This window comes from Macaca thibetana, chromosome 1 (assembly GCF_024542745.1).
Source record: "Macaca thibetana thibetana isolate TM-01 chromosome 1, ASM2454274v1, whole genome shotgun sequence".
In the NCBI taxonomy this organism is placed as follows: Eukaryota; Metazoa; Chordata; class Mammalia; order Primates; family Cercopithecidae; genus Macaca; species Macaca thibetana.
Window position 1 is genome coordinate 217,309,591 of NC_065578.1, and position 18,099 is coordinate 217,327,689.

The 18,099-nt window shown below is 47.0% G+C and overlaps 1 protein-coding gene across 10 annotated transcripts in view; it reads right to left on the bottom strand.

The window, feature by feature from the left end:
• SMYD3 (SET and MYND domain containing 3) overlaps positions 1-18,099 on the bottom strand; it is a 758,748-nt gene that overhangs the window by 111,818 nt on the left and 628,831 nt on the right. For all 10 annotated transcript variants that reach the window (XM_050771870.1, XM_050771875.1, XM_050771879.1 and 7 more), the window contains one exon: positions 169-256. In XM_050771870.1, coding sequence (XP_050627827.1) covers positions 169-256 — 88 coding nt within the window. The remainder of the gene's footprint in view (positions 1-168; positions 257-18,099) is intronic.

Sequence of the window (18,099 nt, forward strand, 5' to 3'; positions counted from 1 at the left end):
CTGACCGGGGTTAGAGGTGCGGCCTGTGACCATGGAACAGAGTGAAAACCACTGGCTCATGGAGAGGTCAAACCCTGCCTTTGGCCTCATTACCACAGGGCTTCAAGGAAACAAGAAAACAAGAAAACAATCCCAACAGTCCAGCTCAACCCACAGGCGAAAGGATACTCCAGTGTGCCTTCAGTTCTTCAATTTTTTTCAGGGATTCTTGAACTTCCTTCCATACTTGCTCATCACCAGTTAGCATATCAGCATCCTGCTCAGGCCAGAAAAGGAAGACAAATAACCCAATTAGTAATAAGCAAAGGACCTGAATAGACCTTTCTCCCAGATATACAAAAGGCCTGCAAGGCCATGAAAAGATGCTTGACATCATTTATCATCAGGGAAATATAAAGCAAAGCCACAGTGAGATATTACTTGATACCCACTACCACAGCTATAGTCAAAAAGACAGGATAACGGCAAAGGCTGGTGAAGACGTGGAGAAACGGATACCCTCACACACTGCTCATGAGAATGCAAAATGGTAGCTTTGGAAAACACTCTGGAAGTTCCTCAAAGGGTTCAACATAGAGTTTTCATATTACCAATTAGAGTTACCATATTAACAATCCTACTCCTGGGTGTCTACCCAAGAGAAATGAACACATATGTTCAACAAAACTTGTTCACAAATATTCATAGCAGCGTTGTTTATAATAGGCAAAAAATGCAAACAACTCACAGGTCTATCAACATGGTATATATCCAGACAATGGAATATGATTCTACAATGAAGTACCGACACATGCTACAACATGGATGAACCTTGACTACGTTACGCTAAGTGAGAAGCCAATCACAAAGACCACACGTATGACTCCATGGATATGACATGTCCAGAAGAGGCAAATCCACACAGACAGACAGTCGATCAGTGGTTGTCTAGGGCTGAGAGGACTGGAGGGAACTGGAGAGTCACTGCTAATGGGTAGGGGTTTCTCCGGGGGTGATAAAAATGCTCTAAAATGGACACCATGCTAGCTGCACAACACTAAAGAGACTGAAAACCACTGAACTGTACACTTTAACTGGGCGAATTTCATCACGCGTCAATTATACCTCAATAAAGCTGATATTTTTAAAAAACAGAAGGGGAATAGGATAAATAGTTATTTGTTAGGAGACCTACAGCTAAAACCTTACTAAGAATAAAATACAACTACACCCATGTGAAGCAATTCTGACTCTTCCACCTAAACACAAAACCCCCAACACTGAAAAAATGCAGAAGAACATAAAATTATGAGCTACCACGTACGAAATGTCTGCCCTCCTATTTAGTAAGCAGGTCTTCTGTTTTCCGTTGGCCAGTGTACCTCTGGCATCTAGCACAGTGCCTGGCACATAATAGTTGCTTAATCAGCACTTGTTGAATGAATGACTGAAAACCACATGTGCACACAATGCTGAAGGCTTTACTGATATTGTCTTATCTTCACACAGTTCTTTTATGTAAGATCATATCCTATGGGGTAACACAGGCAGGGAGTGGGAGAAGTCTACCCTGGGTCAGGCAATGACTATTGTCTACAGAATACTGAAAAATAATAATAAAACCAACGAAAAGTACGTCTGATGTTTACTACGTGCAACAACTCAGAGGTGAAATATTCTTCCCCCCAGGTCAGAGGGTGCCTAACATCTTTCTCCCTAATATATCACTGATCCTACCCAGTTTATAGATGGCAAAACTGAGACTCAGTTCAGTGATTTTCCTGAAAATCACCAGCTTGGAACCAAAATTTCAACCCAGGTCTGTCTGATTCCAAAAGGCTATCTTCTTGGCAAATGTTACTCTGTTTACCACAGATGCTGCTATGGTCTTTTCAGCATGCTCAGCAAGTCCTGCTTCTTTAAAGTTTCACTAATAGGTAGCCACCAGCCAGGTGTGGCTATTTCAATTTCAATTAATTAAAACAATAAAAAACTCAGTTCCTCAGCTGCAGCAGCCACATTCCAAGAAGCTAACAGCCACATGTGGCTTTGGCTACCACACTGAACAATCGAGATACAGAACAGTTCACTATGTCACTGCAGAAAGTCCTGTGGGACGTGCTGCTTTCAGGTGGCTCGTCAGAGGGTAAGCACTCTTATAAGACACTATTCAAAACTAGGTGTTCAATATCCATGAGACTTTCAACAGGTGTCAGGGACAAGAACCATCCTAGGAGGTTATATGAAAGCAGGGCCAGCGTGGGGGTGACATAAGGGTGAGGAAGGAGGGACTTTTTCATACTCTAGACATCTCCCTGGAGACTCTTACGTGCCCGTTGAAGGAGGCTTATACAACGACCCCATGAGAGCCACTGCCAGAGTCAGCCTGTGTTTCTGGGAAGAAGAAACATCACTTAAGTGCGCGGGGGCAGAAAAAAAGGCTGGAGGGCACTACGAGCCACGGAAAACAGATCCTGAGACTCTCCTTCGCAGGCTGAGGCAGTGGGTGTGTGGATGAGGAGAGGGGAGCACTTCTGTCTGTGTAATTCGGCTTTGCGGGCCTCTGTGTGTACGTGCTGTGCCTGTGTGTGATATAGTAGAATGGTTTTGAAAAGGACACCATAGGTGCACTTTTTTTTTTTTTAAGGAAATTCTAAATACATCCCTAGGTTTCTGTACACAAACGACGGAGGAGATAAAATGCTCTTAAGACGGTAAACAACAGGCTGGGCGCGGTGGCTCATGCCTGTAATCCCAGCACTTTGGGAGGCTGAGACAGCAGGATCACCTGAGGTCAGGTGTTTGAGACCAGCCTGGCCAACATGACAAAACCTCGTCTCTACTAAAAATACAAAAACTAGCTGGGTCTGGTGGTACGTGCCTGTAATCCCAGCTACTTGGAAGGCTGAGGCAGGAGAATTGCTCAAACCTGGGAGGCGGAGGTTGCAGTGAGCCGAGACCATGCCACTGCACTCCAGCCTGGACAACAGAGCAAGACTCCGCCTCCAGAAAAAAAAAAGAAGAAGGTAAAACAACAGTCTCCCTCCGAATGCCTGCTCTAAGTCCATCGTCATCTCCTAAAAATCACCTCAGTCTCCTGTTCCAAAGCCTTCAGCAACTTCCCACAGCCTCCCAGATCAAGCTTACCCGTTAGATCTTGGCCGTCGTGGCCATTCCTGAGTGAATATTCCAGTTTTACATTTCACAACTGGCAGCTTAAACCCTAGACCTAAGCTTGCTAGTCTCTATGGTAAGCAGAATAATGGACCCCCAAAGATGTCCACGTCCTGCTCTCCAAAACCTGTGAATATGTTCGGTCACACTGCAAAGGGGAACTGAGTTGTAGACGGGATTAAGGTTGCTCATCAGCTGACCTTAAAATAGCTGAGAGTTCCCTGGACTTGCCCGGTGGGTCCAGTCTAATTACAAGGGTCCTTAGAAGTAGAAGAGGGAGGCAAACGAGGAGGTCGGGGGATGTGCTGTGTAACCAGAGGCTGGCAAAGGCAAGGAATCCAGTCCCCTGGAGCTTCCAGAAAGGACAACAGCTTTGCCCACACCTTGATTTTGGCCCACTGAGACTTGGGTCAGGCTTCCAGCCTACAGAACTCTAAAATAATCAATCGGAGCTGTTTTAAGATGCTGTATTTATGATCAATTGTTGCAGCAGCTATAGAAAATGTGGTCCCTGGCCGGGCGCGGTGGCTCAAGCCTGTAATCCCAGCACTTTGGGAGGCCGAGACGGGTGGATCACGAGGTCAGGAGATCGAGACCATCCTGGCTAACACGGTGAAACCCGGTCTCTACTAAAAATACAAAAAATTAGCCGGGCGAGGTGGCGGGCGCCTGTAGTCCCAGCTACTCAGGAGGCTGAGGCAGGAGAATGGCGTGAACCCGGGAGGCGGAGCTTGCAGTGAGCTGAGATCCGGCCACTGCACTGCAGCCTGGGTGACAGAGCAAGACTCTGTCTCAAAAAAAAAAAAGAAAAAAAGAAAATGTGGTCCCTAACATACCTTCCGCTCTTCTGGCCACTGGGGCTGTTTGTGCCTGGCCCTCTCTGTACCTGAAATTAGTCAGTCAGATCACTCATTTATTCCATTAACACTTACTGAGTACCTAACCAGGCAGTGTTCTAGGCAGTAGGGATAGAGCAGTACATAAATCAGATAATCATCATGTTCACACTGAAGAGGCAGGTGGAACACACAGTAAGAGAAGATACACACCTGCGCGCACACACACGCACACACACACATTTTGTTGGGGGAAAAACAGGGAAGAGGCATGGGGAATACTGGCACCAGGGAGTTCATTTTAAACAGGACGATTGGGGCAGGTCTCACTAAGATGGTATTTGAGTAAAGCTCTAAAGGAGGTGGAGGTGTAGGAGACAGGAGTTCCACGGAGCGGGGAGGGCAAGTGCAGAGGCAGAAGAATGCCTGAATATTCCAGGAACAATAGAGGCCAGTGTGGCCAGAGTTTGTGGACTGCAGTGTGTGTGCATGTCCTGTCTTCCCCACTTAATTGTCAACTCTTTAGAGCTGAATATAGGTCTTCTTCTTCTTTGATCCGGCCTCTCCCAAATATCCAGCACGTAACAAACGCTCTGCTGAATGTCTCTAGAATGGATCTGGAAGAAGTGAACTAACTTGGTAATGATTTGATGTCTCGGTGTTTATTTCAGTTATTCCTCACTACATCTTTGAAAGGCATCAATACCTGTAATTTACAAATGAGGTGCAAGATAGTCCTGAAGGTTACATAATTGGTCCAAATGTCCTTCTACCCCTGATTACCAGAGGTAGGATTCAAACCCAGGTCTGGCTGGCTCCAGTGCCCATTCTCTTTCTACTACCTTCATGCTTAAATTTTGTTTGTTTCTCTCCTGGACTTGCTTAAAAGGTGAAACTCATGTCTGAGTTAATACATTCAAAGTATCTTCACCCATGTTTCCTAAGCTCTTCCTAGTACTAGTACTTTAAAGAGGAGAGTAAAATCCTCCAACATAGAACCCACAACAGATCTCGTATTCTTCTATCAAGCAGGGTGAGACGGCAGCCCAGGGCAGAACAATTTCATATGGGAATTATAGTCACAACTACATTTGCCACCAGTGAACATAATCTGATTAGCTGTTCTTTCAGGTTAACCCTAAGCCTTTATTTGCTTAACAGAAGAGCAAGCAGGCTTTGAAACTGCTCCTAAACATTTAGAAACGATACCTCTGAGAGCATTTTACCCTGGAGCTAGACAAAGTCACATTCACGAACAGCTATTACCTCCCTGCAGTGTTCCACTACGGTGACTGCCTCTCAGGTTCCAGCTTCCCCTGACCCTACCCATCCACTGTGGCTGCTACTCACAATTACGTCTACACTGGGTCTGTCTCATCTCCCCTCTCTCCACCCCGGGCCGGAGGAAAACGTTCAGTTGCACAGGTGTATCAATAGGGCATGTGTACAGAAACAGAAAAACTACTTAGGGAAGCATAATTTAAATCTTCTACTTTTCTGATTTGCAAATAGGAGAGTAAATTACTATGTTTTTTATCACAGTCCCTGAGGTATAAAATTAGTAAATTTATATCCTTATTTTCATTATTTCATATCCAAACGCAAGGACACTTGATATAATTCAGGACAAAGTTATTCAGGAAAACAAAAATCTCTTTGAATTTTACTTTTACCACGTAAAAGGAGCTTGAATGGGTGAGTCCTGACATTTTTTTTTAGGGGATAGAAATACTCATTTTACATTCATTTAAACATCAAATATACTATTGCTGAATTTTCTACAAATGCTAAAAAGAATTCAGCCTAGAAGCAGAAGGATTCCTAAGAAAGTTGGCTTTCCTGGGAAATGACTGAGAGAATTAAGAACCTGCTGGTTCCAGCACTGGTGGCATCTCTGCCCTGACCCACTGCATGACCCTGGACAAGCCTTCCTTTTCCCGGCCCTCAGCTTCCTCGCCTGAGAAGGAGCAGCTGGTCTAGGTGGCCGCTACGGAACCACTCTAGTGATCGCAGCAGTGCAGAGCCAGTCTAGCTCCACCTCCGGCGACCACTCTTGCACAGCCCCAGAGAAGTCCTTCAATTTAAACAGTACGATCGTGGAGATAGTTCATTTCAGGCAGAACTGTGCTGCTGTTCTCAGGTAAGAACGAGTCTCATTTCTCCATTCTCTCTCTGACCGCACAAGACCCTTGACACTGCCCTCCCAATTCACTCACCCCATTCTTTCCCCTCACAGCTCCACCCCAAAATCCTACCCACGCCCGTCTCTGACTGCACTGCACCCACGCTTCCAGCTAAAATCGCCGTCCTGTGGCTTCTGTCAGGACTCGTAACGTGGTTTCCGCCGTTTCCTCGGCTCACCACTCCATTTAACTCTTTGGCTTTCTTCCCGTTTGTCCTTTGGGGACACAGCCCCTGAGGTCGTCTATCAGGAAACCTTCTCTGGTTCTGCCTTCTGGGTTAGCCTGGCCCTCCAGGCCCCTCTGCACACTCCCTAGCCCTGAGCTGACATGAATGATCTCCTGGGCTGCCTCCCAGGTATCCTGAGAAGGCCCTGAGGGGCCAGGACCTCATCATAGCTGTATTCCCAGTGCCCGCAAGGTAAATCACTCAGTAAATATTTGGTGATGGAGTGAATGAGAAGTGGTCTTCCACAACCCATGGGTGACAGTATCACAAGAATAAAATACCTCAACTCCACCACAACAAAGAGAATCCCAACCAAGACAACAGGTTGTTCTTTTCACAGCACGCGTCTACCTTGACTCTAATATTACCACACTAAGGTCAGATACGTTCCCACTGCAGCTGTGGGTATTTGTCAAATACTACAGCTGGCATTGGTCATCTTTTAGAGGCTAAGTGTGACACCCTCCCCCAGTGTAGGAAACCCCATGCTGACTCCGGACCCAGGCTTTCTGACAATCGCATCAAGGGTTATTTAGGGGAGTGGGCTCGGTTAACTCTCCTGGCTTCTACCTCAAACACCATCCTGAGTTTCTAACAGTGCTCTTGGCCCAGAGGTCCCTGGCTCCATCTATCCCTGGATGAATCAGTGAGGCCACCTACATTCCTTCATCCATAGCTGCTGAATCAATACCCTGGGATCATTTCCTTCACTGTAAAAATAGGTACCAGATGATATGAGATCATCTCACCACCACATAAAAGGGTATCACTCAACAAGGTTATATTCAATTGGCCAGACGCTTCCTTTGGGTTTCAGAGTAGGAAGTTTACGTGCCAGATACCAGTAGTCGCTGTCAATAACAAAGCTATGTTTCTTCCACAGGGAAAGTTTGAAGTCCAGCCAGTCTAGCTGAGTATAAACTCGGGAAAGTGGCCACTGGCTCTGTCGGGTTAAACATCACACAAATCCGCCCAGACCCACCTTGCAGCTCGAACACTCGAACAGATGTGTTCACTTAGCTTGCAAGCGTTTGATGTTGAAACTCTTATGCTGGGCCGATTTCAGATGGTTCTCATTTAAAAGAAGAGGAACAGGAGAAAGGTAATCTGCTTACCAGTACTTCCTGTTATCCAGGACTCATGCAAACTCTAATTAGGTTGAAAAGAGATGGCGTACAGGATGGAAAATAAAATTAATTAACACATAAACTTTTCCAGTAATTCAACAATTCGTGTCTTAAAAGGAAGCAAGGTTTTTAGTTTTTAAAGTAGAATGAGGTTCAAATACATTGTCTGCACTCAGGACGGAGATTGGAAAGTCCTGAAATTCAAAATTATGAGGTAATTTGCAGCGTCTTTGACTGAGGTAGTCTGATTGGGGCAATATACTTGGACTAGATTAATATCATTCAAAAACCTTTATGATTAACAGAAAACATCTTTGCTGGAACCAATTTCCACCTCCTTTGGCAAAAACAACTGCAAGCAGTTCAGATGTAACTCGAGGGCAAAAGTGTCTGTTTCATAAAGCGGAAAAATAGTGGCTAAAAATAGAGCATTCACTGTATCAACTACAGACCAGGCAGCGGGCATTATGGGCTGGGGAATAAGGAAAAGGAGGGAATGTTCTCAGGTGGAAGCACGATCAAATTGTAGTATGTTCTAATTAGCAATTAATCAGCAATGTACACAATGATTAACAGAACTTAGTGAAAAAGAATGCCAGGCTTGGAACCATAAGACGTGGAACGGAATCCCCGCTGCATATCCCTGCTGCGTGGCTGTGTAGTCTTGGCAAGTCCTTCAACTGTCTTGAGGCCGAATTTCTTCAGTGGCAACAATTTTCTAAGGAGATGCACCTTCTCATCCTTTCCTCTGCACCCTCTAGAGTTCCTTATATCCTAAATGTCACAGTGGCCCGAGTTTTCAATCCCCAGCCAACAGGAGGCTGACTAGAATCAGCTGCGTTTGGTGGGAAGGAAAAAAACGGTGGAGGAGGGAGCACATTACGACGTAATCAAGAACCAACTATGCTGTGGCCCCACATCTCTGCACATCCCAATCCCTTTGCCGGGAAGGCTCTTCCTCAGCATAGTCATCCAAGCAAACTTCTCTGATCCGACACAAACCACACCAGACAGCCTCTGACATCCACAGGCACAATCCCTGCGCACCTTCCACTGGCTTTCACGATGCGTGCTCTGCTGCCTTGCGGCAGTGAGTGTAACTGTGATGCAGACGAAAAGCATGTCCTCCAGATGCTGTCATCAGCCCACAGATGAAGTAAAATTGGCTTTGAAAGGTTATTTTTTCATCTGTTTCATGAAATTGTGGGATCTCAGTGCCTTTAACAGATGTCCACAAGCAGGACGTAGCAGGGCTTTGAATTCTGAGTCCAAGCAGCTGCTTGCATCCTCGCAAGAGCCCAAAGTTCCCGCCTCCTGCTGCTTCACCCACCTCCCTGAGCCGGCCGACCCCAGGGTGGATGTCCTCCTCTCAGATGAGAGAGCCATCTCCCTTCGGGCAGCCCTGTCACTCCCTTGGATCCAACTGAGGAGCACTTGGGCAATCAGGGGCTGTGAACCCAGTCCAAACACAAATGCTCGTGGCGAGGAGAGAAACTCATGCAACAGCTGAAGCCACTGGCAGCTCTGTTCCGTTCCACTTTACATTCCCACCGTCGCTGCCACCATTTGCCAAATGCCCATTTAGCTTTAGATCTCAGGCAGAAACAGGGCTCTCCTGCAACTACACATTTCTGCAAAGCCACACGTTCAAACCAACTGCAGTTTCAAGGTTCAGTCTCCAGCTACACAGAATTGCCAGAAGGAAGGGAATATTCCCTTTGTGGCTTCTGGGAAAGGGGCCACAGCCTTGAAAGCAGGAAGTCAGAACTTCTAGAACCACAAAAGGCCTTTTCCAGCTACAGCCTCAACACCTCCCCTCCCTCTGTGTGGGGTGTTCCCATCCCAGCGAATAAAACTGCTTCTCAGAGAAGTAAGCTCATGTGCTTACATAAAATCAAGTCAACCTGGAGAGAATAAAAACAGCATCTACACATTGAGGGCAGTTTGAAAGCCTACCTCTGTCAGTGGTGCTTGCTAAAAATGAGACTTTTGCAGAAAAGCCTTTTGTAGAAAACTAGCATGATGGGCTGATATACAAGGGCAGTTAAACACACATGAATACTTTTAGGAAGGAGACACTTGCTTGCACCCTCCCCCCATACTGGAAAGATATGTTCCTGATATGATAACATATAATGGGGATTCGATGATGCAGAGGGCTATGAGCTCCACTTGCAAGTGTATATTCGGACAAATTCTTTTCACATCTGTAGAGAGACTACCAAATGGACGGCTTAGGCTGCCGTAAGGCCATACTCACAACTCCTACCAAAGTTCTGCCAATACTGTTGTGTAAACACTACCAGGTGGGAGGTTTGAGATTCTAGGAAAAATGCAAAGATTTTGTGGGAAGACTGTTCTCCTGATAATAGCCATTAAGATAAAGTACATCTCCAAATTTCTGGGTGAGTTTTGTTGTAATGAAGACCAAAGCCGTAGCCCTCATCTCCTTTAATCTGCCAAATCTCCATCTTTTATATTTTCTTCTTTGGGGACAGATGCTCTCATTCTCCTCTGCAAACAGTTAAAAATGCTTTAAGCTGCAGCAGAACAGATTCAAGTGAGGTTTAAGGGGCAGGGTCCTGATGGCAAAGGTTAGGATAACCTAGATGTGGTCACTCCAGAGACATTCAAACATAGCATGAATGATAGCTTGATTTGGGTTCTGTGCTGCTGGCATGTAAGACTGTGTGACAGGCAGCACTATGAACGTGGAACTAAGGAGGCCGGACCTGGTCCCAGCTCTGCCACTGGCCAGCTGTGAGGCCTGGAGTCTAACAGTGCCCCCTGGCTCTGCTTGCCCAGGTGAGAACTTGGTCAGGGTTACCATCGAGATGCAAACGAATCCTTCCACTCCATTAGTTGCCTATGTCTAAAGTATATGTTGTCCATGAAAAGAGACCTGAAATTCCGATAGAGTTACTGGGGTTTGTGATTGTGCAACAATTGTAAACCCCTTTGTTCTGATTTGTACCTCCTTCCATTTTAAACTGAGTTTTCTCATATATAAACAACCCCAGCCACAGCACAGAGAGTCTACAGGACCGAAGACAACACTCAACATGGTGCTACCTTCTGCCAAACCAAGAATTTGACAATGGTTATTTAGCTCACATATTCCCTCTAACATTTGTATGTATAATGATTACAGGCAATATTCCAAGCTTGGGTAAACATGGTATTTGCTTATCTGCTAAAGCAAGCACATCAGATTATTTCATCTGTGGTTCTGAATTAAAGGAATAGTTTAGCTGGGATCCACAATGACAGCTTCACATAACAAGTCCCTGGGACACAAGTCTAGACATAGTTTTTTAGGAGGTAATCTTAGGGGTCATCTAAAGAAATGATTTAATTTGACATTAGAACCTCTCTCTTAACATCAGTTAATGGAAGGTTCCAGAGCTTCCCCAAGTCTTCAGAGTTGGGCTGCAGAAATTACACAGTTTTACAAACACTTCATAAGGCAGCGCTGAAATCCTCAGACCATGTGTCCAACAAGTCAGAAGTTCAAAAGAAACATGTCACTGAGGGAAAGAATTACTTGAATCTCTCAGCCTTTAAAAAAAAAAAAATCTAGAATTGTATTTTGTACCTCAGTGGAAAAAAAGCCAGTGTTCCTTCAATTATTCTAAAACAAACAAAAAATTCCGTAGTCTGTGAATTAATCCATACAGAGATCTGTCCCTGGAAGCTGAAGCGGGGGTCACCCCAGAGGGCAATCACTTGGCCTAAAGGCCTGGTGAGGAGAACACTACTTTTGAAAGTTTGGGAGGAGACGGGGGTGACCAAATTCCATGGTACAGCTCTTTTGTGCCCCCCCCACCCATCCCATATACATGAGAGAGACTACACAAAATCACCAGGACTCAGATGCTCTTGCAAGCAACTTTGCGGCCCGTGGAAGTGAAGTGCTGGCTGACGGCACGGTGAGCCTCTTCCTGGCACGCCACCAACAGAAAGCACATGTCTGCGTTTTCGATTCCAGTAAACTCCAGGCTGGCCCTCAGCCAGAGGACCTCTTTGTAATGTCAAAGATAAAAGCACTGGCCATGTTTGGCACCCTGCCTCCACCTCCATTCTCTTGTAACCCTCTCATAAACCAAGCATGCATTACTGTTAACAGAGTCTTCCAGACAAAGGTCTGATGGAGCTTCATAAACATTACCAGATGGCGATCAGACAGGTCCCTACTTCACAGGAAGAAAATGAGGGACAGGGAGGGGCGAGGGATTCCACTCAGGACATGCTGGATATTATGGGGAAAGCTGGACACAGATACTCAGATATACACTCAGAGTACTCTCGCTACCAGAGAACTGCTCACTGAGCCACCCGAGTCGTGCACATCCTCCATTAGAACCTGGCATGTGGACATCAAACCTCAAATCTGTCCCCAACAGTATAGGTATCATCTTTGTATTATTATCTGATGAAGTTTCTAAATTTTGGATGTTCAAAATGGCTTTTTGGGTATACGAGATGATATAATTCTTTCTTCTCATACCCCTAATATTCTTCCTCTTGCCCAAGGGCATGCGATGATGCCAGTCACAGAAGATTTAGGAAATGATTACCTTTTGATGAGTTTTTGTTTTCATTTTGTGTCACATTCACTGTGGGCCAAAATTACACAGCCCCAGCTGTTTGCCTTTACCATTTCTGTTTTATCCTCCATTTAACTTTTTAGACTTCTCTGAAAGTAAGATTTTTAAGGTTTGTAAATGCTTACCAACTCAAGGATTTCTTTCCTGGAGGTAAACAAAATTAAAAATCCCTCTTGCTCTGTGCAAGAACAAGGGGTACCCAGACTTTCATTCAGAGGACTTAACATGTGAAAGTCTCAGTTCTTCATTGCCAGTGGAAGCTGGATTGCTCAGGATGCGCTTTTTAAAATATATTTCAGAGGCTTTAATTCACTCCAGAGGGCTGCAGAGGGCTGACTTCCTCCCCTGTGCTACCAAGAGTGCACAAACACACAGATACCCACAGACATGCCCACATACACACACATCCCAGGCATATGCTTTAAGGGATACTGAGGGCTCCGACTTTCCCTCAAACTGCAGACCTGTTGTTCCTCCAGCTTTGGCTCTCCTCTTTGACATCAGGGCCTAGTATGGTGGGTATATACTTAGAATCACCTGAAGAGCTGTTAAGAATACAGACCGGGTTCCATTGAGGCAAATGACATCAGCATCTCTTGGGCCAAGGACCATCAGCGTGGCCTTTGCTGCCTCGGCTGTCGCTCGGAATCTCTGCCATCGTGCTGCCACTTCTCGTGCCGACGTGGGTAAGACTTGCTGCAAGTACTGATGGTTTTGCTTCTCTTTTTTCTTGTCTGCTCAATCTACAGTTCTGTCTCCCATGTTCTCTGCTTTTGCACAAATAGTTTATTTACAATAGCCACAAAAGTGACCAAGTCCGTGGCACTATGGGGAATAAATCTCGTACCCTTCAGGTGGTCTTTAGCTCAATATATGACAACATCTCCCCAGTGCACCCCGGGCCAGGTATTGGATCTGAGAAGACACAGCTGAGATGTGGCCTCAGCTTACATTCCAGTGGTTGAAACGGCCAGATAAAAGTGTCATTTCTAAATACCGCACGTGTTAACAGAGAGGTAAGCCCTGGGGCTATGGGAGCAGAGACAGAGCCCTTTGCCCAGCCAGGATTCAGGGAAAATGTCCTGGAGAAGAGGATGAGTGAGTCCAGGCTTGGAGACTATGGAAGTATTAGATGAGGAAAGAAGAGCAGGAAGGCCAGTCCAGAGAGAGAAAGCAGAGAAAGAGGTCCATGGGGAGGCCACGCTGGTGGGTGCTTCTGGTCCACTCACACACCGCAGGGCGGTGCTGCGGAGACGCGGCAGCACCCTGGCCCTCTGCTGCCCCACTGGGTCTGCAGTTACTTGCTGTTCAGAGGCTGCTTTTCCTGAGTTAGAGGCTCTTTTCCCCCCTAAGCTGAAGGCCTTCTTCAGAATAATCCCACAGACCCAAAAACAGAAAGCTGAATTAAACGGTTCATCGGGGGAAAGGGGTGGAGATCAAAGTTTAGACATGAGGTAGAGAGGTAGGGAAGGGGCCAGAGCAAAGAACGAATTTGATCTCGTGTGGGCAACACGGAGACGTGGGGAGATTTTTAAATATAATCACTGTGGTTTTCAAATATTTACCTGGAAAATACCCTGGCAGGTGGGAGGGACTGAAGGCGGAAGGCGTTAGGTAAATGTTTCAACAATCCAGAAAGAGATGACATGAATCTGAATAAGGCGGTGGCCTTAGCAAGAGAGAGAGGAAGAGAGAGACTGAAGAGAAAAGGAACAATTCAAGAGAGTGTAACAAGATGATAACCTGGAAGTAAGTCTGTGGAGAGTAAAGGAGGATTCCAGGACAACTGCCATGCATCTGGCTTCAGTGACTGAGCGCATGGCGAAGCCTTGCAGTGAGATGGGGAATGTAGAAAGTGTTTAGCAAAGGGACGGTCGCTGTTAGACATGCTAATATAAGATGTCTGCAGAGAACCCAGGTTGAGTTGCCCCACAGGGAACGGGAAATATGAAACTAGACCCAGAAGACAAGCGAAAGTGAGAAATGGCGATTTGGAAGTCAATGCCACGCAGGTGGAATCTGAAGATACAGGATAGAGGAAATCACCCGATCCAACAGGGCCCAAGCATTTCAGGGGCAAAGTGGGAGAAGGAAAGGAGGGCACAGAAAGGAAAGCAGAGTCTTCCTAGGAGGAAGAAGGAAGGGACAGGGAGTGTGGAACTCAGCAATGGCATCAATGGGGAACAGACTCAGAGGAGGCCACCGGATTTGAAATCAGGGGCTCACCGAGGACATCAGAGAGAGCGCGATTCAGGGAATGATGGTGAAAGCCCATCCCTGGGAGTTAAGAGAAAACAAACAGGGTCATTAAGTGTGCGGGCGACTCAAGGGGTTTCACAAATTAAAGAGGAAACAATGGTTAGACGCAAACGCTGAGCTGGGAAACGAGTTTGTTTTTTTTTTTTTTTTTTTTGAGACGGAGTCTCGCTCTGCCGCCCAGGCTGGAGTGCAGTGGCCGGATCTCAGCTCACTGCAGGCTCCGCCTCCCGGGTTCACGCCATTCTCCTGCCTCAGCCTCCCCAGTAGCTGGGACTACAGGCGCCCGCCACCTCGCCCGGCTAGTTTTTTGTATTTTTTAGTAGAGACGGGGTTTCACCGTGTCAGCCAGGATGGTCTCGATCTCCTGACCTGGTGATCCGCCCGCCTCGGCCTCCCAAAGTGCTGGGATTACAGGCTTGAGCCACCGCGCCCGGCCTGAGTTTGTTTCTTCTAACAGGAAAGTGTGGGGAGGTTTATGCCACAGGGAAGGAGTCAGTGGACACGGAGAGGCAGACCCCAACAGATGTGGCAGCGAGGGGGGCGAGGTCCACCAGGAGGCAGGGGGTGGGGTCAAGAGCACAGGTGGTGGAAGCGGGTGGTGGGGACATGGCTTTGGCAAGGAGGTCCCCATTTCCTCTAAGAGGAAGAGAGAGAGTGGGTGCAGATAAGTTGCGTCTGGAAGTCAGCAGGGTGGGAAGCTGAGATGGGCTTTATGCCCGATGGACCCTACTTTTTCCCTATCTAGTGAAATCAAGAGACAACAGAGGCTTAGGAGGACGGAGCAGTGGTGAGGGTCTGGGAGTGCTATAGAGAACGGGTAAAGGGGCCAGCTGAGGACAACTTGGCCAGGAGGAAGCTCAGCTGAGGGAAGGCCAGGAGCAGCCCCAGCACCCGTCTGCAGGACCCTGTGATCCTCACAGCAGCACCGCATTACAGGGGCCTGAACCGCAGGAACACGCTGTTGATGTCATCAGCGGCTGGAGACGGACAAGGCAGGGATGGCAGGAAGAGGGAGTTGAGCTTGGGAGTGGAAACAAACATGGATTCCGACAGAGAAAGAGGGGAAGCTGCCTAGGCTAAGATTTTCAAAAGAGTAATGCCCTTTTTCTCCAACTACACTTTAGCCTGTGAAACCAATTTGTGTTTGTTTGTTGTTTGACCTCCAGGAAGAGCAGTGTTATTTCTGTAATCTAGGTTTCGTGTTAACACATTTGAGAACTGCTTGCCCATCTCTCCATTTCCATTTTCAATGTAGCTGTAATCTTGATAACGAGGGCACAGTAGTCATTAAACTACTGGAAACTATGAGTCTGTCAAGTGCTTGACAGTTGCTTAGGTTCGCATTTGCTTTATTCATTTCTAGCCTGCACAAGGTTCACGTTCTAGAACAAAATCTGAGCACACTGCTGACAAACAGCTGTTATGCATTTCCCAATAGGACAAGATGACCTACCTCACAGGGTTGGCCTAAGGGCTAAATGAGATAATATGCACAGTGCTGTGCATAGCAACTGGCTCACAGTAACCGCTCAACTCACGTGAGCTGTCCTGTTACAGAAGAGACGGACAGCAGGCAGCAGAACAGTGCCCCGGAGATGAAGAGTGTAAGAGGACAACGCTGAGTAACTGAGGTGATGAAGAACGCTTCAGTGCTCCCTGAGCAAACGAGAAAGCATGGAAGAGACAGAGTGGCTGCTCCGAGCGTGCGGGAAACATCCAGAGATCACAGAAAGCTACTCAATTCTTAGGGTTTTTCCTTTCTCCCCAAAGAAACTATTCTTCATCGGGAGAAAGCAGAATAGGAATTTTAGAAAAGCTCACGTGTTTAATTCCAGATGAACTATATTCCAGGATAGTGAAAGAACTTGGTACATATGGTCATGAAACTATTCTTATTCCTCTCTGAAGAACTGAGAGAAAGGGAATGGCAGCAGAAGACCAGAGTGACAGCAAATATGGTCTCAAGAAAATAAAAACAAAACTCTGTAATGGAAGTCTTCAAGCAGGTAAGTCACTGTCTATCTCTGACCAACGCTTACTGAGAATTTTAAAACATGGTATTTCCTAGAGACAGCACAGGTGCGTTGCTGTTCACACTGGAGACAGCGCGGTTGCTGTATACACCTCTGCTCTCTCTAGTGAATGCCATTCTTGCGCCTGCAGCACCAAGAACAAATCCTGCCAATCTGAACTCATTTAATTCCATGGAGATTATATAAGTATATGGGGGGAATATTACCAACACCATATTGTTCAATCTCAACAAGGATTTGTTAATATCTTCATTATAATATTCTGGGGGTAAGATAATGCGATCTGGTTAGGATAAGAAAGTATATATACTCTTGTTCAGCCTGGCTGGCTGAACAACCAACCATATCTTAGGATTAACTGATGTCAGGCTTGAATCACTCCTTGGTAGGAATCATTTTCCTTATTTTATAGACATGGGTGAGTTTCAGAGATGGCTAACTGCAGGCCAGATAACAACATCATTTACTGAGGATTTATTGTGCTAATCACTTTAAACGCTGTTATCTTATTTAATCATTTCAACAAAGTATCAGGTAAAAACCAGTCCAGTCCTTACAGAAGACAAGACTCCAGCTGAGAAAGATAGGTTAGCCTCCACAAGTTCAAATAGCTAGAAAGTGGCAGAGAAGGACTTGAACTCCCAATTGTATAATTCAGAAACCTGACTGTTCTCTGCTACACCACACTGCCTCAAGTATTCAAGTACTTGAAGACGGGTAGGTGGGATAAGAAACCTATTTCCTCTTTATTGCTCCATGGGGCAGAACTAAGATCCTGATGTAAGTGGAAAGAGGTAGCTTTTAGTTCATGAAATGAATTAACTTTACAATCACAGTTGCCCAAGAGTGGAACAATCTGCTCAAAAAGAATGTGGTGCGATCTCCACTAAAAATGTTCACAATGAGAATGGACACCCACCCAGGACAGACGGAGCACGGAGACCCACCCAGGACAGACGTCACGGAGCACGGAGACCCACCCAGGACAGACGTCACGGAGCACGGAGACCCACCCAGGACAGATGGAGTACAGAGACCCACCCAGGACAGACGTCACGGAGCACGGAGACCCACCCAGGACAGACGGAGCACGGAGACCCACCCAGGACAGACGTCACGGAGTATGGAGACCCACCCAGGACAGACGTCACGGAGCACGGAGACCCACCCAGGACAGACGTCACGGAGCACGGACACCCACCCAGGACAGACGTCACGGAGCACGGAGACCCACCCAGGACAGACGTCACGGAGCACGGAGACCCACCCAGGACAGACGTCACGGAGCACGGAGACCCACCCAGGACAGACGTCACGGAGCACGGAGACACCCACCCAGGACAGACGTCGCGGAGCACGAGACCCACCCCACGTCCAGGCACAGACGACAGACGTCGCGGAGCACGGAGACCCACCCAGGACAGACGTCGCGGAGCACGGAGACCCACCCAGGACAGACGAGACCCACCCAGGACAGACGTCACGGAGCGGAGACCCACCCAGGACAGACGTCGCGGAGCACGGAGACCCACCCAGGACAGACGTCGCGGAGCACGGAGACCCACCCAGGACAGACGTCACGGAGCACGGAGACCCACCCAGGACAGACGTCGCGGAGCACGGAGACCCACCCAGGACAGACGTCGCGGAGCACGGAGACCCACCCAGGACAGAC